This window comes from Strongylocentrotus purpuratus, unplaced genomic scaffold (assembly GCF_000002235.5).
Source record: "Strongylocentrotus purpuratus isolate Spur 01 unplaced genomic scaffold, Spur_5.0 spur5_scaffold_5, whole genome shotgun sequence".
Taxonomy (NCBI): Eukaryota; Metazoa; Echinodermata; class Echinoidea; order Camarodonta; family Strongylocentrotidae; genus Strongylocentrotus; species Strongylocentrotus purpuratus.
The window spans coordinates 10,692,602-10,718,629 of NW_022145611.1; the positions used below are offsets into that span (position 1 = coordinate 10,692,602).

The 26,028-nt window shown below is 37.8% G+C and overlaps 2 protein-coding genes across 2 annotated transcripts; both read left to right on the forward strand.

Annotated features, from left to right (window-relative positions):
- The first annotated feature begins 3,690 nt into the window (after positions 1-3,690).
- On the forward strand, positions 3,691-8,388 carry LOC115918201. Its single transcript, XM_030999594.1, has 2 exons — positions 3,691-4,080; positions 7,323-8,388. The coding sequence occupies exons 1-2, from the start codon at positions 3,732-3,734 to the stop codon at positions 8,069-8,071; spliced, it is 1,098 nt and encodes a 365-aa protein (XP_030855454.1). The 5' UTR covers positions 3,691-3,731; the 3' UTR covers positions 8,072-8,388.
- Positions 8,389-18,472: 10,084 nt separating this feature from the next.
- Positions 18,473-25,483, forward strand: LOC105439115. The gene is made up of 4 exons (XM_030999814.1): positions 18,473-18,532; positions 21,595-21,741; positions 23,718-24,653; positions 25,245-25,483. The coding sequence occupies exons 1-4, from the start codon at positions 18,505-18,507 to the stop codon at positions 25,391-25,393; spliced, it is 1,260 nt and encodes a 419-aa protein (XP_030855674.1). The 5' UTR covers positions 18,473-18,504; the 3' UTR covers positions 25,394-25,483.
- Positions 25,484-26,028: the final 545 nt, after the last annotated feature.

A 26,028-nucleotide genomic window follows, 5' to 3' on the forward strand; every position in this document is an offset into this window, starting at 1 on the left:
TGGCCGCCATCCGAGGTAAAGGTCAAGCGTAGTTCCAATAGAAAAAAGACCAGCATGATAAAAGTTGATAAATTCACGGGGTTTCCGGAGTCGGATAATCTGATTGTGATGTTCTTTTATCATTCAATTCAATTCAATTCAAAAATGGTTTTTATCATAGCAGAAACATGGTTCATACAAATACAATTTTACATAAAGGACAGCCTTGGCTGGAATATTCATGTTTACATGTTCGGCACAATAGATAACACTTTTAAATACATGTATATACATGTAAAAAACTAGCAATATCAAAAATAAGACTTAGATTATGTAACTAAAATCCATAAACACATTGCACGAGTTTCCAGAAATACAGCTGTAATTGTTTACAAATGTCCTATAAAAGTCAATACAAGCATGGTAAAAAGATTAAAATAGGTACATTAAAACAGCCTGCTGAGGGGAGGCGACAAGCACTTAGTATACCTGAAATGACAGTGGGCTATTTTTAAATCTTTTTGTTTTGAATTGAAATTGTTGCTAAATGGGAATACGGCGAAGAGTGATATTGGTGTTTTTTTCTTAGGTAACCAGGTCTGACAAATAAAGTTATTTGAAAGGGATTTTGCGAATTTTCTACAAAGTGCTAGTCTCCTCTCCGCAAGAGTTGGTAAATTGCATACTTGACATGCATTAGAATAGGTAATGTAACTAGGCCCTAAAATAATCTTACATACTCTACGTTGTATTTTTTCAAGATTATTATTTTGTTCTATTGTAAGACTGCTATGGAACGCTGGAGCACAATATTCTAAAATTGGTTGTATATAACCTACGTATATTGTCACTAAATCCTTAAAAGGTAAATTGAATTTCTTAAGTTTCCTCAACATGTACAGCTTTCTATTGCACCTTTTGACTAAATCATTAACATGTAAATTCCATTTTAAATCAGATTGTATAATAACCCCAACAATTTTGAGAGTTTGTACATTGCATAGAGTAGAGTCATTAATGGAAAGAACTTCAGGAGGAGCAGGATTTTTCATAAAAGTAACTTGCAGGGTAAAACACTTCAATCTCCCTGCTTTGCCGCTGCCTGTTATTAAACCTTGGGATGTCTACTGGGAATTGCAACATCTTAACAGACGGAAAGCTCCCGGTCCAGATAGCATCCCAGCTCGGATCATTTCCGAATTTGCGTTAGAACTGAGTAGCCCTCTTACGGCCATTTTCAATGGATCTATCAGAGAATCGGTGGTGCCACACCGCTGGAAACGTGCAATTGTGGTACCTATCCCCAAGACCTCCAAACCCACCATAGGAGACTTGAGACCGATATCGCTCACAGATCATTTCGCAAAGATCCTGGAGAAATTCATCTCAAAGTGGCTGGTGGGTGACATTGGATCTGCGATTGACAAGTCACAGTATAGGAAGGGCTACTCGACTGCACATTATCTGATAGATATACTAAATACCATCCATCGGAATGCCGAAAATCCGAAAACGGTCACAACACTGGTGGCAGACAGTAGAAGCAGTGCAATTTAAATATCAAAGGATGGTTGGTAGGGGCTCTTCCAGGCCCCTCAAGCTGTGCCATATTGTACGGATCTATTGGAAAGCTAAATAAGCCCAATAAATAATTCGTATATACATACTTATATATATATATATATATATATATATATATAGTTCTCCTATGCAGACTTTCCTCTCTGAAATGCATATAATAAATTCGTTTTCGAGGGTTGGCAAGGAAAACAGACCATGAATAAAGAAATAAACAGCTTGGTCGATTTGTTTTGAAGCATTATCTTCAAAAACCCAGACAGCTTAAACTGTATTATCCTTAAAAACAATCTCTCTTACATTGTTATGTCACTAGTCAAGTTTAGCCCAATTTAAAACTCAATGATCTATTAAATTAAATTAATCATTAAGAACTATTAAAAATAATCATTGAATAACAAAGAAGTATTTTGATATTTCCACTAACCTAGACAATTTTGATTGAATTTTGAAACGCTACTATTACGACTACTCATAATATTATTATCGCTCATTTAGGAGCGCTAAAAACAAAAGTACCATAGTTCTTACAAAATCGCAGAATGCGAAGAGAAACTTAAAATGTCTACGTTATCAATTAATATACCATTACAATAAATTTCGGCGATTGCACTCTCTTTTTAAGATATTGGCACATAAAATGCTGGACTTAGCCCATGCTGCAATCATAATTATAAACCTTTAGTTCAGTCAGGAATAACATGACGTGTATAAGAGTGTTCGACGCCCCCCCCCCCCCCACTGACAATAATAATAATAATGATAATAATGATAATAATAATAATAATAAATAAATACATTTTTAAAAAAATTGCTTATTCACCGGCTGGCTGGGTCGCCGCTAAAGATTTTCTCACGAATGAGGCCCCCCTTGATAATCGTTAAAGGCAATGTGAAATTAATAAATATAATATTCATTTATTCAGCCTAATCAAAGCTTGACTAAATAAATTTAAATTATAGTTTGCTTTAATTTAAATAGTGAATGACTTTAATAGACCTACTAGATAAATTGGCTTGACTAAATAAAGTAATAATCCATTAAACACGCGCTTTGGTGGATAAAATTTTGGAAATGCTTTTTCAGAGTAAAAAGTGTCCGTGGATCCTAGCCCCTGGGGACTTGGATCACGATAATACCGATAATACTTAACCGATGACCAGATTCCAAGTAAAGTTTACTATAAAGAACCAATTCCAACATTCAGAAATGATTTTCGGTGACTGATGTGTCAGATGTGAACATTCACAAAGGAAAGGCCAGCACACAAACAAATTACAGTCCCTTTCTAAGTTCTCTTTATGTTCATGTGACCTTTGGAAAAGTTCGTTCCCGATTTTGGCGCATGCGCAGTGTGCAATTACGAACTCGCTTCATAATCATCATAATCAGATTATCCGACCCCGGAAACCCCATGAATTCATCAACTTTTATCATACTGGTCCTTTTCCTTTTGAAACTACGCTTGACCTTTTACTCAGAGGTGGCAACCATTTTCGATTTGACCAATATGACCAGCATGACAGCCCCAAGTAGACCTCAAATTGGTAAAAGAACATGATAATCAGATTTTGTGACCCCGAAAACCCCATAAATATATAAACTGTTATCATACTAGCCCATTTTCTTTCATAACTACACTTGACCTGTAACTCAGATGGCGGCCATTTTAGATTTGACCAATATGACCAGTATGGCAGCCCCAAGGAGACCTCAAATCAATGAAAGGCCAATAGTATGGTATAATCTACCTCTGGGCCAAATTTGGTGCTTTTAGAAGAATCTGCACCAAAATATCCCTAACAGCCCCTACTAATTCCGATGGTTCGTATTTCCGATAATGAAATAGGGTCCATTATTCCGAAGGTTCGTAATTCCGAAAAAGAAATAGGGTTTGTAATTCTTAAAATAAAATTCGAAAATGAAATTTTCATTTTCGGAATTATGAACCCTATTTCATTTTCGGAATTATGAAATTTTTTCATTTTCGGAATTATGAACCCTTTTTAAAAAATTTTTTAAAGGAAATTCGAACCTTCTGAATTATGAACCCTTATTCATTTTCGGAATTATGAATCTTTGGAAACATGGACCCTAATTCATTTTCGGAATCAAAAACCTACGGATAAACGAACCTTCGGAATAATGCAACAAATGTTCGGAATTATGAATCATGGGAAATTTGTGTTTCGGAATTATGAACCTTCAGAAATACGAACCTTCGGAAAAACGAACCTTCGGAAAAACAAGTGCCCCCAAATGCGGTAAACATAATTATGCTGCTTCTGGCTGTCTGTTTCGTGAAGTAGCAGGGGTTTTCGGTCTACTGGGATCACCCCATTGTAACTTAACCGTTTCCATTTCGCATTCTGCAGCTTTACCCGTTGCGTATATTCTGAAGAGCGGCTACATAACACCTCGAGTGATGGCGGTCACTGGAGCTATCATATCATCGTTAGGGATCATCATTTCCGGTTATCTCACATCTGTAATCCCTCTCGGATTCTGCCTCGCCCTAACAGGTAAATACATAGATAGCGAGAATTTTGTTTAAATCAATCAATAGGCCTAATCTACTAATTCAACACTACGCTGTAATTGACTGAATTGTGCATGTTTTATATTAGTAATGAAATACATGTATCACACTCCATCATATAGGATCGTTGATATCCATGTGTACATAATTCGTATAAAATCAGCACATCATACAAATACATACGCATAAAATAAATAAACGGCGGATAACATATTTTGAAGCGTATTATCAAAATACGCCTGTTCTTTCATGGGGTCCGGATATTCAAATATCTTATCCAATCATGGGGAAATATGAATTACAAGTAAATTCAATATAAACATTTCAATAAACATAACATAAACGATATAACTGAACAAAAATATATAATATATTTTGGAGTCTAATAAATTCAATTTACATGTATAATTCATATTCAATGTATTGTATAAGGCACACAGAACCGCACGAACCCTGAACAAATAAAGTAAAGGGAAAGAGAGGTAAACAGATTCTTGAGCACATTTGTAAGATACTTGAAATAATTTTTCAGATTAGATTTGAAATTTTGAATCGTGTAAGCACTCCGGGTATTAGCTGGTAATTTGTGGTACAATTAATGAAGCTCCTCTGTAATTAAATATTCTTTTTACAATTATTGGTTCTCGGCCTAGGGAGATTCGGGGCGTGTTCACACCGCAAGGGGGGGGGGCCGTGGGCGGACCGTGGATCGCGCTATCGTAGCGTGACCCACGGTCCGCCCATTAGCATTCGCCGGATCCACACCGCAGTGAGATAGCGCGGTCTATCGTAGCACCCCCTTTTTTGAGAGGTCCTGTTGCCATGACGCGTGACGTCATGAGGTCAGAGCGGTCAAAGATTTCGCGCGCTATTACGAACCCGGAGTGTTGAGTTGTACTGATTCAGATTCAGATCGCACCAAAATAGAATGAGTATAAAATTCCCCGCGTGTTGAACGATGACTTCGGACGGCCTGCTATCGTAGCTCGGGTTCACACTGGCAGAGATAGCGGGGTCTAGCGCGCGCTTGACCACGCTCTCTCTCGTGGACCACCCCCAAGAGGTGCTCCAGTGTTGGCTCGCCGTGGCTCGCTGTTGAAATGAAATTGCTCCTGTACTTCAACATCTATTTCAGCAATCACTCGACCTGGGTGACCTCCCGCAGGACTGGAGAAGAGCAAACATCACACCTATCTACAAGAAAGGGCCCACAACAAATCCAGCGAATTACCGTCCGGTCTCTCCGACGTGCGTTTGCTGTATAAGCTCCTGGAACGCAATCATTGATTCAAATCTTATGAACCATTTATCAAAATGGGACATAGGCCTACCCTCTGACAACCAGCATGCTTTCAGAAAGGCAAGATCTTGTGAAACTCAGCTTATCTTGACAACCTAGATCTTACAAACAGTGTTAATGCTGGACTGTCAACTGATATGGCTATACTTGATTTTTCAAAGGCCTTCGATGTGATGCCTCAGCATAGCCTTCTCACTAAATTGGACTTCTGTGGAATTAGATCCTTAACCAAAAAGTGGATAATATCATCCTTCCTTACTAAGAAATCCCAGAGGATCATGATTAACGGCGAGTATTCTGACTGGGTTCCCGTCCTCAGTGGGACTCCACAGGGTACAGTCCTCGGGCCACATCTGTTCCTCCTTCATGTCAATGACATTGATAACGGTGTGAAGAGTACTACCATACTCTTTGCGGATGATTGCTTAATCTACAACACCATAATATCACCCAAAGATGAGGAAGTACTGCAAAAAGACCTTAACACCTTGGTCAACTGGGTTCTGGGGAATGATTTTCGACCCGCGGAAATGCACAACACTTACTAGGCGAGTCACGAGGGGCAGGAAACCAAACAGAACATCCAACCAGATAATGGGAGTCAATCTCGAAGAAACCACACTCACCAGATATTTGGGTATACTCCTACAAAATGATATGAGATGGAACAAGCAGGTTAAAAATTGAAGACGTAAGGCCATGAAAGTAGTCACATTCTTGAAAGAAACTTCTATCAATCTTCAACAAAACAAAAACAAAGGAGAAGCTGTATTCTATGCTGGTTAAACCTCATCTTAATTACGCTTCTTCAGCCTGGGATCGGGCCTGGGATCCATATACGATCACCAACATCAGCAACATTGAGAGAGTCCAGAATACAGCAACTAGATTCGTCAAAATCACTTATACAAGCTATTCAAGACTGTCACTGATTTGCAAGCACATCGCCTGTCTAATTATTAAGATATTTATGAATGGAAATCGAAACCAAATTTTGCGTTTTCCTAACGGTTTTCATAACACTACAGTCTATTGGGAAAAACGAGTACGATAAAACCGGTCACTCAAAGATTTTTACTTTTTGGGGGCACTTCTTGATCATTTTTAAGCACAATTTTTTTCAGGGCTTCAAAAAACCATATCACAGACACTGATAACACGTAGGACCGTGCATCTCAGATTTAACATTGTTAAACGATGCCTTTAAAAGCTTCAACATCTACAATAGTACACTTTCTAAAAGTAACGTATTTTAAATTCATATTATTATCATCACAATTAGATTTCCATACATTGAAACTCATTGAATGGTCACTTAATAAGCCGCTGTGAATCACGATTCAAGGACACCTACCCCCGGATAACCACCCCCAGGCACCTACCCCTCGGACAACTATCCTAGGATTGAACGTTCCTTTTTAGACCTACATGCTTTCTCTCGTCATATCAATAAATAGATTATGTGATTTTGTTGTGGCACAAAGTGGCACCTTACATTATGAATATTTGTAAAGGTAAGGTCCAATGATGAGGTTTTGCACCCCTGTCTTCTCGGAAAAGGATGTTCGTCTCTATTTCATGCAACTGCTTATTTAAATGCACATCATAACACAAGAAATCTTGCATACAATCATCTCGTAAAGCTCAAATTATTTTGCCGAACGTAATGTTAGCATGTGTTTCTAACGCTTACACTGTGTTACCACAATCTGTCACAAAACATTTTGACATGCCATTTTTTAAAATAATGTTGCTTGATGAAGCCTGTATGAATTATTGCAACCCCTCCCCTCGCCTCCTCCCCCACCCCGGAAATGTTCCGCCACAGCAGTAAATGGAAGTGTATCCAAGTTTGGAAAACTTAGACTCTACTAAGATTAATAATATTTTCATAATTTACTTTCTTTCCACATACTTGTCTCAAGGATTTGGACTGTCGATGGGGTACCTACCAGTCAAAGTCTTACTCAACGACTACTTCCAGGATACATTCATACTTATGAACGCTTTAGGCAATCTAGGAAAACCTGCAGGTGCATTAGTTGTTCCAGTCATCATCGAAGGGGCGCTAGATGCGTATGGGTTCAGTGGTGCCATGCTCATCCTTGGAGGGATCAGCTTGCATGCAATTCCTGCCAGTTTAGCTCTTAGGACAGTAAAGGGTTCTCCCAAAGCCACAAGTATTCAGAAAAGAGAAGGTTGTCAAGAACCTTTAATCGATCCTAATGGTGATAATAAGAGTGTTCTTATGGCTGTAGATGATGGTGAAATAGTTAGCTCGGACGACCTGGCTTCATCGTCAAAAGAAATTAGCCAATATCGAGAAGATCACATTGAGAGAAAATCTGCAGACGTTTTACCTTGGAGGCTACGATTGTGGCGGTGGTTTCGGCACTGCATTATTGTGGAAGAACCTCTCCTGTTACTTTCACTTCCTATTCTTTTCCTCACGTCCTTCGTTGCGCAATCATGGATTTTATTTCTTGTTCCAAGAGCAATATGGCACGGAATTCCAACTTCTAAAGCCGTTTTGTTGTCATCAATTGGAGGTGGAGGTGGCGTCCTAGGGAGAATTCTATGCATTGCGATTCTCTTCTTCTTAAGAGTTGACTTTATTGTCGTTTCCCTGATCCTGAGTGTGATATCATCAACTACCTTCTTAATTGACAATTAACATCGTTCCCAGTCATGTGCGTCACGGCGTTTGTCCAAGGGTTGTGCGTCTTCAGCTCAGGAATATCTTCTGCTGCCTTCCTCAAGGGCTCTGTGTCTAATAAAAACTTCACTATTGCCGCAGGGATCTTTGGTTTGGTGACCGGCATCGGAGGGAATGTCGGAAGTTTGTTGTCAGGTAAGCTACAAGTAAAAATAGATTTTGATAAGTTAACTTAGATAGGAAATACAATAAAGGTTTGGTGTTTTTGTTGAAATTGTATAGACTGGAAAGTTGATATTTCCAAGCATAAGAATCTGGCCCTAGAATATTCTACTCGTGCCGTGATGGTTATAGAGTACCGAGGTGTTAAATCTTACTGGCCAAGTTGTCAAAGTTGCTGGTTCCAAACAATTTTGTGCTAAACAATGGAGTGGTCATCACACAAGCCCCAAACACTGAATTTACCATGCTCTGGCCCGTTTTTTGAATGATTTCGCGGTTAACCTCATGCGCAGGGTCTGTTGTTTAAAGCCAATAACCTGGACGTCGAGCGAACATGTCGTTAGCACTTCGGTACTTTAAGCCACTGCTTATTGTAATTGGATGGAAGATCTCAAGTGTAAAGATGTTATGGTATGTTGTTTCTACAGTTAATGAAAACAAACACCATATTAACCTTGCAGTCATATTACTTTTTGTCTATTAAAAAGTCACGGAGCATAAAAATGTGTAACCGTTGTTTTTATAGTCCCTTCTTTCTTTTACTTTTCGTCTTATTTTGTAGGTATGATCAAGGACAAGACTGGATCCTACACAATAGTGTCTCTTGCTCTTGGTTTCACCAACTGTCTAACTGTGATCCTCACAATTGTCTTCTTGGCTGCCCGACGGGGACGGGATCATCTCACATTACAAGACAAACGAGAAAAATGATCAAGGATTTGATGATCACCGCATCTTGCTCTTAGAAATGTTGTGGTCTAGTCGATAGGTCAACAGACTGTAGATCAGAAGTTGCGGGGTTCAACCCCCCCCCCCCCCACTCCGAGAACGGAGGGACACCATGCGTGTTACCAAAATATCCGGTAAAGGGGTACTGTGCGACAAAGTCCGGCCCGAGAATATTGTAAAAAAAGGGGGTGTATTAACTTTTATCTCTCAACTCTTTGGACTCCTGAGAAATTATTCCGAATTTAGGGGGGGGGGGGGTACATTGAGCATTTTCCGGATTTAGGGGGGTCTCCAAGGCAGGAAAAGCCCGCGAAATGGGGGTTCGGAAATGTTGGTAGTCTTTAGATAGGGAGTGCTTTCAAAAGAGGGAACAAGCATACGCGTACCCTCAATAACACTGAGTGGGGGGGGGGGGGGGGGGGGGACGGGGGTTCAAATCTCAAACCCGACACTAACGTTCTTTGGCAAGACGTTAATCTGTATTTGCCACTCGAGACCGAGGTGTTAAATGGATACCTGCGTAGAATGCGGAAGTCAATGTAGTTTGCTAAGCAGTGTGAGCGTCTGTAAAATGGCGCCTGGCTGGAATGCTTCATAGGGAGTGGAGAATGTGAATACTTTGTGTACGGGCAAGCCTTAATCGAATTACCGGGGTAATCATGATCAATAGAGCGCATAGAGACATCGTTGGACAGTTGAGTTCTAATTGTTTAAGACCTTAAATGCCTTCAAAGTGCATGGTTATTGCTCTTATTCTTATTTATAACATTTCTAGTGCCCTTGTATAGGACCTAAAATTGCTATAAAGGTAATTTTAGACCCCAAAATTTGTGGAATTTAGTCAATACAATCATACCAATTAAGCTCTACTTTCAAAATAATATGGTGACTATTAATAACGTGGTCAGGAGTTAATATGTCACCGGACTGTGGATCACTAGGTCCGCGGTTCAAGTCCTATCGCGGCACTTATCTCATTTGGCAAGACATTGATCTACATTTGCCACTCTCCTTCCAGGCCGGGTGTTTAATGAGTACCCGGTAGGATGCGAAAGTTAAAGGGATAGTTGAGTTCTGTTGCAGAGGTCGATACACAAATAATTGTTTGTGAGATAATGAAAAGCTGAGTGTCAAATTTGAAAGAACATACAATTTAAATGACAAAATCATCTTTGTTTGATCAAAATCGGTTCAGAGACGGCTGAAATATTCATAAATATAACGATTTCTAATACTTGTGTACCACCACAAATATAAGTTAATTTAAAAAAGTAGTTGAAAAAAAATGAAATAGCGCCATTTACGTCGGATTTCAGCCAATGCCGATGTTGGTTATATTTAATACGCACAACCAGCCGGCCCATGTCTTGTTATATTTAATCATATAATTAATTAACGGTCACGGTATTTTTTTAAAAGTGGAGCTGAATTGGTGTGATCGTATTAGCTAAATTTTACACATTTTGGGGTCTAAAATTACCTTCATAGCAATTTTATATTCTAAAAGGGCACTAGAAATGTCATAGATAAGAAAAAGAGCAATATTTGCGGTCTGAAAACAAAACTCAACTATCCCTTTAATATGGTTGGATTAGCAAGTTGCGCTTGTTAAATGGCGACTGGGTAGAATGCTCCGCAGGGAGTGGAAAATGTGCCTGCATTGTGTTGCGGGTGTTGCAGTTTTTAACTCATCCGGCCCGAAGGGCCCGATGAGCTTATGCCATGGCGTGGTGTCCGTCGTCCGACGTCCGTCCGTCCTTCCACAGTTTTCAAAATGCTTCTTCTTCGTTATTTTTCAACCGATTTTGATTTTGATTGTATCATAATTATGATCGGGCTAGGAGGGGGATTTTAAACTTCTACACAGCATCGTGAAATTCATTATCTATGCTAATTTATTCAAATTTATTCGAAATTACAAAACCTGCTTCTTCTCCCTCATTTCTTGACCGATTTTGATTTTGTTTGTCTAAAAATCTGGTAGAGCTAAATTTGGAACACTAAACTTTTACACAGAATTTTGAGATTTAGCTCCATTGATTATTTATGGTAATTTATTCAAATTTATTCCAAAAATAACAAAAAATGCTCCTTCTCCTTCATTTCATTTTTAAAGTTTTGTGCAAAATATTAGGATGATTATTTGCAAATTTGATCTCTCACAGAAAACACTTGATTTGTGGATTAAAAAGAGGAGAAAAGAGATGTTGAAAATTAAATGTTCAGAACGCATTTTGTTTTCAGCAAAGCGCTACTCCTGGGCGCTACTATAGCGCAAGGCCAGGATAGGCCTAGGCATGGCAATCACACTGCATACCCCCCCCCCCCCTTGCACACACACTTTGGATAGGTAGAACTATGGTAGTAGGGTCCATAGTAAAACAATGCTCAGTTATTGTTTATGCTGGTGGCCAAATCTGGCAAAAATTTTATAAATGATAGAAAATATATTTTGCCATATTTTTCTGTTGACAATTTACTGACTATTTATACCTCTGTCCTTTCCATATTATAATAAAAGGTGAGTATGTTTACATTTATCTCTTACTAAGTTCGAGTCCTGCTTATCATAAAATATATATTTTTCAACCAATTTTTCATTCCATTTCCTTTAGTTTCTATTTAATCTTGTACAGCTAAATGAAATTATGTCCCTTCCAGGGCATCACATTTTTATTTTTTGAACAGTTCAAAAGTGTACAACATAAAATTTACGATATTTGTTGTTGCGAGATGCGGATGAGCGCTACGTCATTGACGTTCTGGTTCATAATGTCACAACTTTTGTTGTGTGTAGCGCCCTCTATACCAAAACTCAACTACCCCTTTAATCGCTGTAAAAAAGCGGAATATTAGTTATAAATTCAACAATCACTAACAGTTATCATCATTTTATTGACATATTGGTAGACAAACGAGACAAATAATCGATCACTTGGGGGTTGCAGTATTTGTTGCTCACCTTTTTAACATTATTTATAATTTATTACATGATACAAACATGTTCTTATAGACAATCGATAAATAGTAAAATCAAATTTACTAGTTAACTCATCAACAAAATTACGTAACATATATTCCCCTTTCTTACTTTGAAGAGCAAGACGATTTTTAGTTAAACAAAGTGTACGTTCCATATTTTCTAAATGTTCAAGAGATCGTAGAAAAGAGCGAAATAGTGAAACATTGTTTTGCGTTTTACACGTATTAGTATAAAATATTTTACCGAAATAATAGTAGTATTGACAAAATAGAAATAATTATTAAACGGAGTACGAAAAAAAAAAACACATTGTGAACAAAACATTACGTATATTTTGTTACTCTTGGTGACCAGCTGTGTAACTGTGATCATCAGCGATGATCTTGGCTACCGGGGGGGGGGGGGGGGGGGGGGGGACGGGGGTTCAAATCTCAAACCCGACACTAACGTTCTTTGGCAAGACGTTAATCTGTATTTGCCACTCGAGACCGAGGTGTTAAATGGATACCTGCGTAGAATGCGGAAGTCAATGTAGTTTGCTAAGCAGTGTGAGCGTCTGTAAAATGGCGCCTGGCTGGAATGCTTCATAGGGAGTGGAGAATGTGAATACTTTGTGTACGGGCAAGCCTTAATCGAATTACCGGGGTAATCATGATCAATAGAGCGCATAGAGACATCGTTGGACAGTTGAGTTCTAATTGTTTAAGACCTTAAATGCCTTCAAAGTGCATGGTTATTGCTCTTATTCTTATTTATAACATTTCTAGTGCCCTTGTATAGGACCTAAAATTGCTATAAAGGTAATTTTAGACCCCAAAATTTGTGGAATTTAGTCAATACAATCATACCAATTAAGCTCTACTTTCAAAATAATATGGTGACTATTAATTACTTAATAACGTGGTCAGGAGTTAATATGTCACCGGACTGTGGATCACTAGGTCCGCGGTTCAAGTCCTATCGCGGCACTTATCTCATTTGGCAAGACATTGATCTACATTTGCCACTCTCCTTCCAGGCCGGGTGTTTAATGAGTACCCGGTAGGATGCGAAAGTTAAAGGGATAGTTGAGTTCTGTTGCAGAGGTCGATACACAAATAATTGTTTGTGAGATAATGAAAAGCTGAGTGTCAAATTTGAAAGAACATACAATTTAAATGACAAAATCATCTTTGTTTGATCAAAATCGGTTCAGAGACGGCTGAAATATTCATAAATATAACGATTTCTAATACTTGTGTACCACCACAAATATAAGTTAATTTAAAAAAGTAGTTGAAAAAAAATGAAATAGCGCCATTTACGTCGGATTTCAGCCAATGCCGATGTTGGTTATATTTAATACGCACAACCAGCCGGCCCATGTCTTGTTATATTTAATCATATAATTAATTAACGGTCACGGTATTTTTTTAAAAGTGGAGCTGAATTGGTGTGATCGTATTAGCTAAATTTTACACATTTTGGGGTCTAAAATTACCTTCATAGCAATTTTATATTCTAAAAGGGCACTAGAAATGTCATAGATAAGAAAAAGAGCAATATTTGCGGTCTGAAAACAAAACTCAACTATCCCTTTAATATGGTTGGATTAGCAAGTTGCGCTTGTTAAATGGCGACTGGGTAGAATGCTCCGCAGGGAGTGGAAAATGTGCCTGCATTGTGTTGCGGGTGTTGCAGTTTTTAACTCATCCGGCCCGAAGGGCCCGATGAGCTTATGCCATGGCGTGGTGTCCGTCGTCCGACGTCCGTCCGTCCTTCCACAGTTTTCAAAATGCTTCTTCTTCGTTATTTTTCAACCGATTTTGATTTTGATTGTATCATAATTATGATCGGGCTAGGAGGGGGATTTTAAACTTCTACACAGCATCGTGAAATTCATTATCTATGCTAATTTATTCAAATTTATTCGAAATTACAAAACCTGCTTCTTCTCCCTCATTTCTTGACCGATTTTGATTTTGTTTGTCTAAAAATCTGGTAGAGCTAAATTTGGAACACTAAACTTTTACACAGAATTTTGAGATTTAGCTCCATTGATTATTTATGGTAATTTATTCAAATTTATTCCAAAAATAACAAAAAATGCTCCTTCTCCTTCATTTCATTTTTAAAGTTTTGTGCAAAATATTAGGATGATTATTTGCAAATTTGATCTCTCACAGAAAACACTTGATTTGTGGATTAAAAAGAGGAGAAAAGAGATGTTGAAAATTAAATGTTCAGAACGCATTTTGTTTTCAGCAAAGCGCTACTCCTGGGCGCTACTATAGCGCAAGGCCAGGATAGGCCTAGGCATGGCAATCACACTGCATACCCCCCCCCCCCCTTGCACACACACTTTGGATAGGTAGAACTATGGTAGTAGGGTCCATAGTAAAACAATGCTCAGTTATTGTTTATGCTGGTGGCCAAATCTGGCAAAAATATAACAATTTTTATAAATGATAGAAAATATATTTTGCCATATTTTTCTGTTGACAATTTACTGACTATTTATACCTCTGTCCTTTCCATATTATAATAAAAGGTGAGTATGTTTACATTTATCTCTTACTAAGTTCGAGTCCTGCTTATCATAAAATATATATTTTTCAACCAATTTTTCATTCCATTTCCTTTAGTTTCTATTTAATCTTGTACAGCTAAATGAAATTATGTCCCTTCCAGGGCATCACATTTTTATTTTTTGAACAGTTCAAAAGTGTACAACATAAAATTTACGATATTTGTTGTTGCGAGATGCGGATGAGCGCTACGTCATTGACGTTCTGGTTCATAATGTCACAACTTTTGTTGTGTGCAGCGCCCTCTATACCAAAACTCAACTACCCCTTTAATCGCTGTAAAAAAGCGGAATATTAGTTATAAATTCAACAATCACTAACAGTTATCATCATTTTATTGACATATTGGTAGACAAACGAGACAAATAATCGATCACTTGGGGGTTGCAGTATTTGTTGCTCACCTTTTTAACATTATTTATAATTTATTACATGATACAAACATGTTCTTATAGACAATCGATAAATAGTAAAATCAAATTTACTAGTTAACTCATCAACAAAATTACGTAACATATATTCCCCTTTCTTACTTTGAAGAGCAAGACGATTTTTAGTTAAACAAAGTGTACGTTCCATATTTTCTAAATGTTCAAGAGATCGTAGAAAAGAGCGAAATAGTGAAACATTGTTTTGCGTTTTACACGTATTAGTATAAAATATTTTACCGAAATAATAGTAGTATTGACAAAATAGAAATAATTATTAAACGGAGTACGAAAACAAAAACACATTGTGAACAAAACATTACGTATATTTTGTTACTCTTGGTGACCAGCTGTGTAACTGTGATCATCAGCGATGATCTTGGCTACCGGGGGGGGGGGGGGGGGTACAATGTGCAAAACAGCTTAATTTAAAGGCTAATTAAGAGTTTTCACGATAATGGGGTGTCTGGATTCCAGGACATTGGTGTATCCATGCAGTATAGAACGAAACCGCCAAAGCCTCCTTCTTGTTGGGGCCACAACCCCAATAAATGGAATCAAAAGTGCCGATTGTTGGGCATATAATTACGCGGCCTCATGTACATTTGCCGCAAGATGTCGTGAAAATAATTTTCCGCCACAGCTTTTGTAAAGCTATAGCTTTATTCATGCATTTCACGAGTTATCAAAAGATATTAATAACTATTTAGCAATGGATTGAATACATACTGAGGCAAAAATGACCAAATCTAAGGTATATTTGGCCATCTTGTGTCCCATACGCTACCAATTACATGTATCTTGAAATAATAAACGTGACGAATATTGAAACTATAGTTTATTTCTTGATAACTTTCTTCCTCTTATTCTTCCTTCCCTTCTTCAACTTCTCCTACTTATCATTATTATATTATTTTCTTTACTCTTTTTTCTATTTTTCTTTTCTTCTCAAATTCACACTCATTATACGTCTCTAGAATCTCATACTATACTACCCCGTTTTCGCCTCCTACAATACACCCTCATCCCACTATTTAAGAAATTGTGTACACCTAAGCTTTTATATATAATCAAACTACAATTATGTTTCCTTATGCAAAGATTCAATACCCACACTCTGTTTTTATATTTAATTAATATGTTTTCATTAAAATCTCTTCAAATATTGGTAAAAGGGGAATGAGAGAGAGAGAGAGAGAGAAAAGAAGAAAAAAGAAAGAGGGGTGTACATCAAGATTCACAGATATAGATAGATATATAGATAAATGGTATTTATTGATTCATTTCCATGTATCGCAGTTAAAAGTAACTGAATTGTGCATATGTGGTACAATGTAGTTGGATTTCAGTTTGATATGTGAAGATAAAAAAGAAGATGCACATTTGAATGTTGGATGGCTAACTTGGGATGCATTGTCGAATCAGAAGAAAGAGGGGGTGTACATCAAGATTCACAGATATATGTGGTACAATGACTTGTAGTTTGATTGCAATGTCACAGTTTTATATTGTTTTGATTGCCCATTGACTGTATTTTTACACATTGTTTTAATTGATGTTGGAATTTAGAAGTAAATGATTTGAATAGAATAGCATAAATAATCTATCTTACAGGCTGAAACATTTGTTTGGTATATATGTTTGTTTGTTTATTATCATTACAGATTGTTTTCTGAAGGTTTTACCGAAGATATTAAGGTGAAGTTTACACCATTGTTGGAGTTGCAGAATAAAAGAGAGGTTTGTTGGACACAAGCAAATTGTTTCCAGTGCTCATTTTCATCGGACATTTATTGTTTGCTAGACGAAACTCCTTCATATAAAGATTTATGAAGGCAGCCATATACCGTGTGAGTCAAAGAAAAGTTTTCACCTTGAAAATTGCTAATTTTTTTAAAAATCATCTATGAACAGTAAATGATTATACATCTTATGAAAGAGTGTTTTATCCCAAATCATTTGGTATCATTTTTGTGTGGTTTTGTGTTCACGCTTGGATGACAAAGGGAGATCGTGGCATCTTGTCAAACCTGAAAGGGATTTTACAATGGAATAATATTATTATGAGCATATACATGTACAGTGTGAGTCAAAAAAAAAGTTTACACCAAGAAAATAGCTAATTATTTTTTAAATCATCTATGAACAGTAAATGATTATACATCTTATGAAAGAGTGTTTTATCCCAAATCATTTGGTATCATTTTTTGTGTGGTATGTGTTCACGCTTGGATGAACAGGTGGCATTGTTTGCGAGAGTGCAAAAATCGGCTTGCGCCAAAGTGATGCCTATACAGCATGTATTATATTTGGATTAGCGGAGTGAGAGAATGAATTGAATGTATCAAATTAAATGCATTGCATATGCCTTTTGCAGAAGCAAAGTCACAACCACATACACACACGCACACACATGTTCGTTAATATTTGACAATCGATATTTGATATGTGTGGCATGATTACTTTTGTTAGGGATGTTATTTGGATCTGCACAGACCGAATTAAAACCCAAATCCCAATAGGCCATTTTTGTAATGTAATCAAATTTAATGCAAACGTCTTTGTGAAGTGCCCCAATACAAATTATTTCATTCACCTGATAAGAATAATAGTATTTCAATAGACAGAATCCAAACTGTATACATTAGTTGTTGTCAGGTTGGACAAGCATTATGGTTTGACCTACCTAGCAACACTTAATATATGCAGTTGCATTCTGACTATTGAAATACTATTATTTCTATCAGGTGAATGAAATAATTTGTATTGAGGCACTTCACAAAGACTTATGCATTAAATTTGGTTAAATTACGAAAATGGCCTATTGTCCCAAATCAAACATCACACAGGCGCAAATCGATTTTTACACTCTCGCAAACGATGCCTCCTTTTCATCCAAGCGTGAACACATACCACACAAAAATGACACCAAATGATTTGGATAAAAAACTTTTTCATAAGATGTATAATCATTTACTGTTCATAGATGATTTAAAAAATAATTAGCAATTTTCTAGGTGTAAACTTTTTTTTGACTCACACTGTACATGTTTATGCTTATAATATTCCATTGTAAAATCCTGTTCAGGTTCGAAAAGGTGCCATGATCTCCCTTTGTTATAGGAATATACGGTAGACTGAGCAGTTTGACCGAGCTCCCTGTACTGAGGTAGTATGTTTTCAATGCGACTGTTCATGCGATTTCACATAGTACATACTCTCCCCTGTTAAACACGATTCGTTCTAAACTTCCGCCATCCACACGTACCACTCGTAACATCATCGCAGGTCTATACCATTCCTGATCTAGAGGAGCATACCAAGCATTTCAGCTAAGGGAAATCCTGTTTCAAAATGGGAGGCTTGCGAGATTCACAAGATGGATGGAAGTACGTCATCGTCCTGACTAAATTCGTCGTCCAATTCGTTGAAATGGCGACGGCGAAGTCGTTTGGAGTCTTGATTCCTACCATGATATATTTTTTCTCGACGGATGCTTCATCTTTAGGCCTTGCGTGCAGCATGCCTACGTCCATGATGTTCTTAGGATGTGAGTATACATCTTGTATGATTTGCATTTCACCAATATCATACTACATTGCATTAACCCAAATATGAGTCAAAATTTATTGAACTTCACAATCATTGAAAGATGATCTAAATAGGTCAGATTTGTCGAATAAATTTTGTGAACGTGCAAATCACGTAAGCCCATTAAAATGTTATGTCTTTGTTTTTTTTATTTCTACTCAGGGTGCATGCATAATACCTTTATTTAGAAGTATGTATATCACCCCCTCGTATCATTCTCTGGTGTTATTTTTCCACAATTGGCAAAATGTCACAAAACCTTCGAATAAAATAACATTCAGACCTTCATTGGCACTGTTTGTAATTTGTATTTTGAAACTACAGCCATCGGAAGTATTCTCAGCAGTCCCATAATTTTCTTTAATTTACTTCCCATACATAGAATAAGGAAGGTCGATATTTTGATTAAAGGAATCCTAACCACAAGAATATTTTTAGTTAATGAGAGATTTATTGTATTGTTGCCTTAATTGTCCATTAATCTACAAGATTCCCCCACCAAAGTATATGAACGAGGTATAAAGGAAGATATTTTTTCATCATAATGTACATTTTCTCAGGACATCTTGCATCGCCATTTTCTAGATAATGTGACGTACTATGAAGTCATTTATCAAGTAAATGTATTCAAATTTATGGATGCTTCTTCCCAGGTGTGTATGGTGATGAAGTATTTCATTCAATTGCTATTATTCTAGTATTACATTGTCAGAACGCAAATTGCATTTTCAACCGCTTTACTTTAGTATTTATAAAAGAATGACTTAGGATGGTGCCCCTCTTATGTTTTTGTCACCAGATCTCATTTTTACCTTCTCAGCATCGATTTACCCTCATTGAAAAATAAACGTTAGATTGCTGAATTAAAAAGTATTTGAACTAGAGCTTGGTGCACGGTACATAATACAAGTTTGTCTGGTACATCATATTATCAAGAAAATGGCTGCACGCATGACATGTTAATAGGCGTTACATCATGCCAAGAATATCTTCATTTATATATCTCTTGTACACTTTCTTAAGGAGTGTTGTACATAAAAGACAGGAATATATCTTACATGTCAGCAGGGCTCAAATTATTTTTTTGTCCACGGGGGCTCTTTCAAAATAAAAAGCGCCCCCGTGAGCCTTCTCACGGGGGCTCTTTTAGTACAGACGGGGGCTCTTTTTCCATTGAATTGGTGGTACCCATGAAACTCCTAAATAATTTTGCTATTTCATCATTATCATTAATAGTCGGCATTATTTCTCTTACAACTTTACAAGTTATAACATGAAGCTAATGGTCAGATCTCTTCCCTTTGTACGAAGTTTCTGGTCCAAGCCCGTATACATACGTATTACTCAATCTGTATAGTGGATATGATCGTCGCAATGTAGTATAGTCAAATTGAAGTTTCCTTTGTTCGTTAGGACTAGTTATCTTAAACATATACAAGTATTATATCATTTTATGAACACTTGTGAATGCCAGAGGGAAAGACCGTTGCAATCGACTGAACTTTAGCCTATTTTTTTTTTTTTTTGTCGCGCCCATATCGCCTTTGTAGTTGATTAAAAGCTGAAATAAGGAAGTACTTGAGCTCGAAAATATATATCTTCACTGTTCTCACGCGGGGGTGATGTCGAAATAGAAACTTGGCCACAAAACACAACTACACTTCACAAAAGTAGAGACCTAGACCAGACCCCCTGATTTCGCGGAAGAAGAAAAAATGGTTTTAATGGTATGGTCGACATAAAAACTCTGAGCTCATCCTGTTTTCTATTTAATTATGAATCGAAAGAGAAAATTAGCGCCACCCTCGTAGTTAGTTTCGAAAGATGGATGATGTATATACTGGGCTGTTATCTTATTCTTATTTTGTCCTCGTTGCACGTGCGTGCTTTTCTATTATTTTTTCAAGTCATGTCGTTTAGTGGAAGCACCCGTAGACATGTCGATTGTACCTTACTATATTTAATTTTGACTACATATTATTTATTGGGATTTAAATATGAATCTGAAAGTTTATTCCTCGAATAACCTTATCTGGATTAACATGACTTTGACATAATATAGTTGTCCTCGCGGTGCACTAAAAGTATAGCACGTAAACAGATTTCGACCTTCCCCTCTTTCCATATTTTTTTTTCTCGCTTCCGGAAACGCATTTGTTTTGCTTGATCCAAACACAGAGATATATTAATTTATGGAACTATTTTTTATAGACTGTAAATGCTTAACATAGTTATTTATAGATGATTCTGCGAACTGTATTTAATAACATAATATTAATGAACAATCTCAGATTTACATGTGTGTGCACTGCAAATTCGTTGTGTAACGACTTTACACAACATTGAATGGTTCACTCCTTAAACACGGGTTGTGTTAAGTCGTGTAATAAAACATTTCACAACTTTACACCCTGCAACATCTTTGGTGATCTTCTTCTCAATATTGATTTACTGGTCGAGTTACATTATTTGTTGGCCTTTTAGAATAACCAGATTTCAGAGGATTCACACTTTTCACAACAAAAAACTTCTCCATGTTTCAGTCCTTGCGCCATCTAAGTTCCATTTCATTGGTTTAAGGTTTGAAAATTGATACTTAATATTGTGTTAAAGTTATATCAGAAAAGATCATCTTTATTTTATAATTCCACGGGGGCAACTTTTAATTTTTCAATCGCCCCCGTGAGCAACCTGACGGGGGCGATTATGGAGCTCACGGGGGCGAATCGCCCATCGCCCCCGTGTATTTTGAGCGCTGCATGTCAGCATGCCTACGCTTATTGTTTTGGGTGACTTTTCCCTAAATAACTAGCCAATACTCTAAGTTACTATCTGAGACTTTCGGTCTATTGGGTCTTCTGTTTTATTTTAAGAGCGAGGATGGCAGGAGCAGTATACATGAAATTATGTGCTGCTTCTGGCTGTCTGGTTTGTGAAATATCAGTATCGGCATGATCGGGGTTGTCGGTCTCCAAGGATCACCCCATTGCAATTTAACCGTTTCCATTTCGCATTCTGCAGCTTTACCCGTTGCTTATATCCTAAAGAGCGGCTACATATCACCTCGAGTGATGGCGGTCACTGGAGCTATCATATCATCGTTAGGAATCATCATTTCCGGTTATCTGACATCTGTAATCCCTCTCGGATTCTGCCTTGCCCTAACAGGTAAATACAGAGATTTAACAAATATTTAGTTTAAATCAATCAATATAGGCCTGTCATTGATTGAATTGTGCATAAACGGTGGATAACCCATTCCAGGCGTATTATCAGAATACGCCTGTTCGCTTCCATGGGGTCCGGATAAAAAAGCTATTACATAAAAATCAAATATCTTATACAATCATGGGGAAATTTGAATCGAAGGTAAATTCAATATAAAAATTTCAATAAACTAAACATAAACGATAAACTGAACATGTATAATATATTTTGGAATCTGATAGATTCAATTTACATTTAGAATTCATAATCAGTGTTTTTTTTATAAGGGATACGTACAAAACCGCACGAACCCTGCACAAATGAAGTAAAATGAAAGAGGGTAAACAGATTCTTGAGCACATTTCTAAGATACTTACAGCTAAATCAATTTTATTTTATTTTTATTTTTTATTTTTTTTTGCAAATTGATAATTTTTCTCCTATTTTTGTTGTAGTGGGGGCTGTTAGGGCTAAATAGGGGTTGTTTGGTGCAGAGTCTTCTAAAAGCACCAAATTTGGCCCAGATGTAGCTTATAGCATACTCTTACGATTTCTGCCGGACGCCCAGAAGGGCGCCCTCTGGGTATGCCATATTGGGCAAATTCAAAATGGCCGCCATCTGAGTTAAAGGTCAAGCTTAGTTCCAAAAGGAAAAGCGCTTGTATGATAATAGTTCATATATTTATGAAGTTTTCGGGGTCAGAGAAACTGATCACGATGTTCTTTCATCGATTTGAGATCTCTTCGGGTCATACTGGTAATATTGGTCAAATCCAAAATAGCCGCCATCTGAGTTACAGGTCAAGTATAGTTGCGAAAGGAAACGGGCTAGTATGATAACAGTTTATATATTTATGGGGTTTTCGGGGTCAGAGAGAGTGATCATGATGTTCTTTAATTGATTTGAGGTCTACTTGGGGCTGTCATGCTGGTCATATTGGTCAAATCCAAAATGGCTGCCGTGACCTTTGAGTAAAAGGTCAAGTGTAGTTCCAAAAGGAAAAGGGCTAGTATGATAAAAAGATTATATAGTAAGAGGGTTTTCGGGGTCAGAGAATCTGATTATAATATGCTTGTATTAATTACAGGTCTCCTTGGGGCTGTCATGCTGGCCATATTGGCCAAATAAAAAATGCTATTGCCCTCGGCACGCCTCGGGCAATAGCACAATTCTAACCTTCACTTGAGCGTATAAAAACAACTATTTCTCTCAAAGCAGTCATTAATACTATAACCTCTGGGCCAAATGTGGTGCTTTTTAGAAGAATCTGCACCTAAATATCCCTAAAAGCCCCCACTATTGTATTTTTGTCCATTGTATGTTTATCCTGTTTTCGTTTTCTCTCGCTAACAATCTCCGCTTTGTACTGTCTTGTGTATTCAGACAGTACCCTAGGATAGAATGTCCCTTTTTACAGACTTTTTCTTGTTATATTCAATAAAGGAATTATGTGATTTATTGTTTAAAGTGGCACCTTACGTTATGATAATTTGAAAAAGTGAGGTCCAATGGGCACATTATAGGGCAGAAAAAAAAAATCATCAGAATAGGTAACTGCCCTGTTAGGACAGGCACTATTTTCAATCACTGAAGGGAAACTTTTTTCATGGCTCGAGGGATATTTAATTATATTGGGAAATGTTGAGGTTTTGCAACCCTGTCTTCTCGAAAAAGGATGTTTGTCCCTATTACATGCAAATGCTTATTTAAATGCACATCATAACACAAGAAATCTTGCATGCAATCATCTTGTAAAGCTCAAATTATTTTGCCGAACGTAATGTTAGCATGTGATTCTAACGCTTACACTGTGTTACCACAATCTGTCACAAAACATTTTGACATGTCATTTTTAAAACAATGTTGTTCGATAAAGCCTCTACTAAGATTAATAATATTTTCATAATTTACTTTCTTTCCACACACTTGTCTTAAGGATTTGGACTGTCGATGGGGTACCTACCAATCAAAGTCTTACTCAATGACTACTTCCAGGATACATTCATACTTATGAACTCTTTAGGCAATCTAGGAAAACCTGCAGGTGCAATAGTTGTTCCAGTCATCATCGAGGGGGCGCTAGATGCGTATGGGTTCAGTGGTGCCATGCTCATCCTTGGAGGGATCAGCTTGCATGCAATTCCTGCCAGTTTAGCTCTTAGGACAGTAAAGGGTTCTCCCAAAGCCACAAGTATTCAGAAAAGAGAAGGTTGTCAAGAACCTTTAATCGATCCGAATGGTGATAATAAGAGTGTTCTTATGGCTGTAGATGATGGTGAAATAGTTAGCTCGGACGACCTGGCTTCATCGTCAAAAGAAATTAGCCAATATCGAGAAGATCACCTTGAGAGAGAATCTGCAGATAATGACGTTTTACCTTGGAGGCTGCGATTGTGGCGGTGGTTCCGGCACTGCATTATTGTGGAAGAACCTCTCCTGTTACTTTCACTTCCTATTCTTTTCCTCACGTTCTTCGTTGCGCAATCATGGATTTTATTTCTTGTTCCAAGAGCAATATGGCACGGAATTCCAACTTCTAAAGCCGTTTTGTTGTCATCAATTGGAGGTGGAGGTGGCGTCCTAGGGAGAATTCTATGCATTGCGATTCTCTTCTTCTTAAGAGTTGATTTTATTGTCGTTTCCCTGATCCTGAGTGTGATATCATCAACTACCTTCTTAATTGACCCACTGCTAACATCGTTCCCAGTCATGTGCGTCACGGCGTTTGTCCAAGGGTTGTGCGTCTTCAGCTCAGGAATATCTTCTGCTGCCTTCCTCAAGGGCTCTGTGTCTAATAAAAACTTCACGGTTGCCGCAGGGATCTTTGGTTTGGTGACCGGCATCGGAGGGAATGTCGGAAGTTTGTTATCAGGTAAGCTAGAAGTAAAAATAGATTTTGATGAGTTAACTTAGATAGGAAATTCAATAAAGGTTTGGTGTTTTTGTTGAAATTGTATAGACTGGAAAGTTGATATTTCCAAGCATAAGAATCTGGCCCTAGAATAATTCTACTCGTGCCGTGATGGTTATAGAGTACCGAGGTGTTACATCTTACTGGCCAAGTTGTCAAAGTTGCTGGTTCCAAACAATTTTGTGCTAAACAATGGAGTGGTCATCACACAAGCCCCAAACACTGAATTTACCATGCTCTGGCCCGTTTTTTTGAATGATTTCGCGGTGAACCTCATGCGCAGGGTCTGTTGTTTAGAGCCAATAACCTGGACGTCGAGCGGACATGTCGTTAGCACTTCAGTACATTAAGCCACTGCTTATAGTAATTGGATGGAAGATCTCAAGTATAAAGATGTTATGGTATGTTGTTTCTACAGTTAATAAAAACAAACACCATATTAACCTTGCAGTCATATTACTTTTTGTCTGTTAAAGAGTCATGGAGCATAAAAATGTGTAACCGTTGTTTTTATAGTCCCTTCTTTCTTTTACTTTTCGTCTTATTTTGTAGGTATGATCAAGGACAAGACTGGATCCTACACAATAGTGTCTCTTGCTCTTGGTTTCACCAACTGTCTAACTGTGATCCTCACAATTGTCTTCTTGGCTGCCCGACGGGGACGGGATCATCTCACATTACAAGACAAACGAGAAAAATGATCAAGGATTTGATGATCACCGCATCTTGCTCTTAGAAATGTTGTGGTCTAGTCGATAGGTCAACAGACTGTAGATCAGAAGTTGCGGGGTTCAACCCCCCCCCCCCACTCCGAGAACGGAGGGACACCATGCGTGTTACCAAAATATCCGGTAAAGGGGTACTGTGCGACAAAGTCCGGCCCGAGAATATTGTAAAAAAGGGGGGTGTATTAACTTTTATCTCTCAACTCTTTGGACTCATGAGAAATTATTCCGAGTTTAGGGGGGTACATTGAGCATTTTCCGGATTTAGGGGGGGTCTCCAAGGCAGGAAAAGCCCGCGAAATGGGGGTTCGGAAATGTTGGTAGTCTTTAGATAGGGAGTGCTTTCAAAAGAGGGAACAAGCATACGCGTACCCTCAATAACACTGAGTGGGGGGGGGGGGGGGACGGGGGTTCAAATCTCAAACCCGACACTAACGTTCTTTGGCAAGACGTTAATCTGTATTTGCCACTCGAGACCGAGGTGTTAAATGGATACCTGCGTAGAATGCGGAAGTCAATGTAGTTTGCTAAGCAGTGTGAGCGTCTGTAAAATGGCGCCTGGCTGGAATGCTTCATAGGGAGTGGAGAATGTGAATACTTTGTGTACGGGC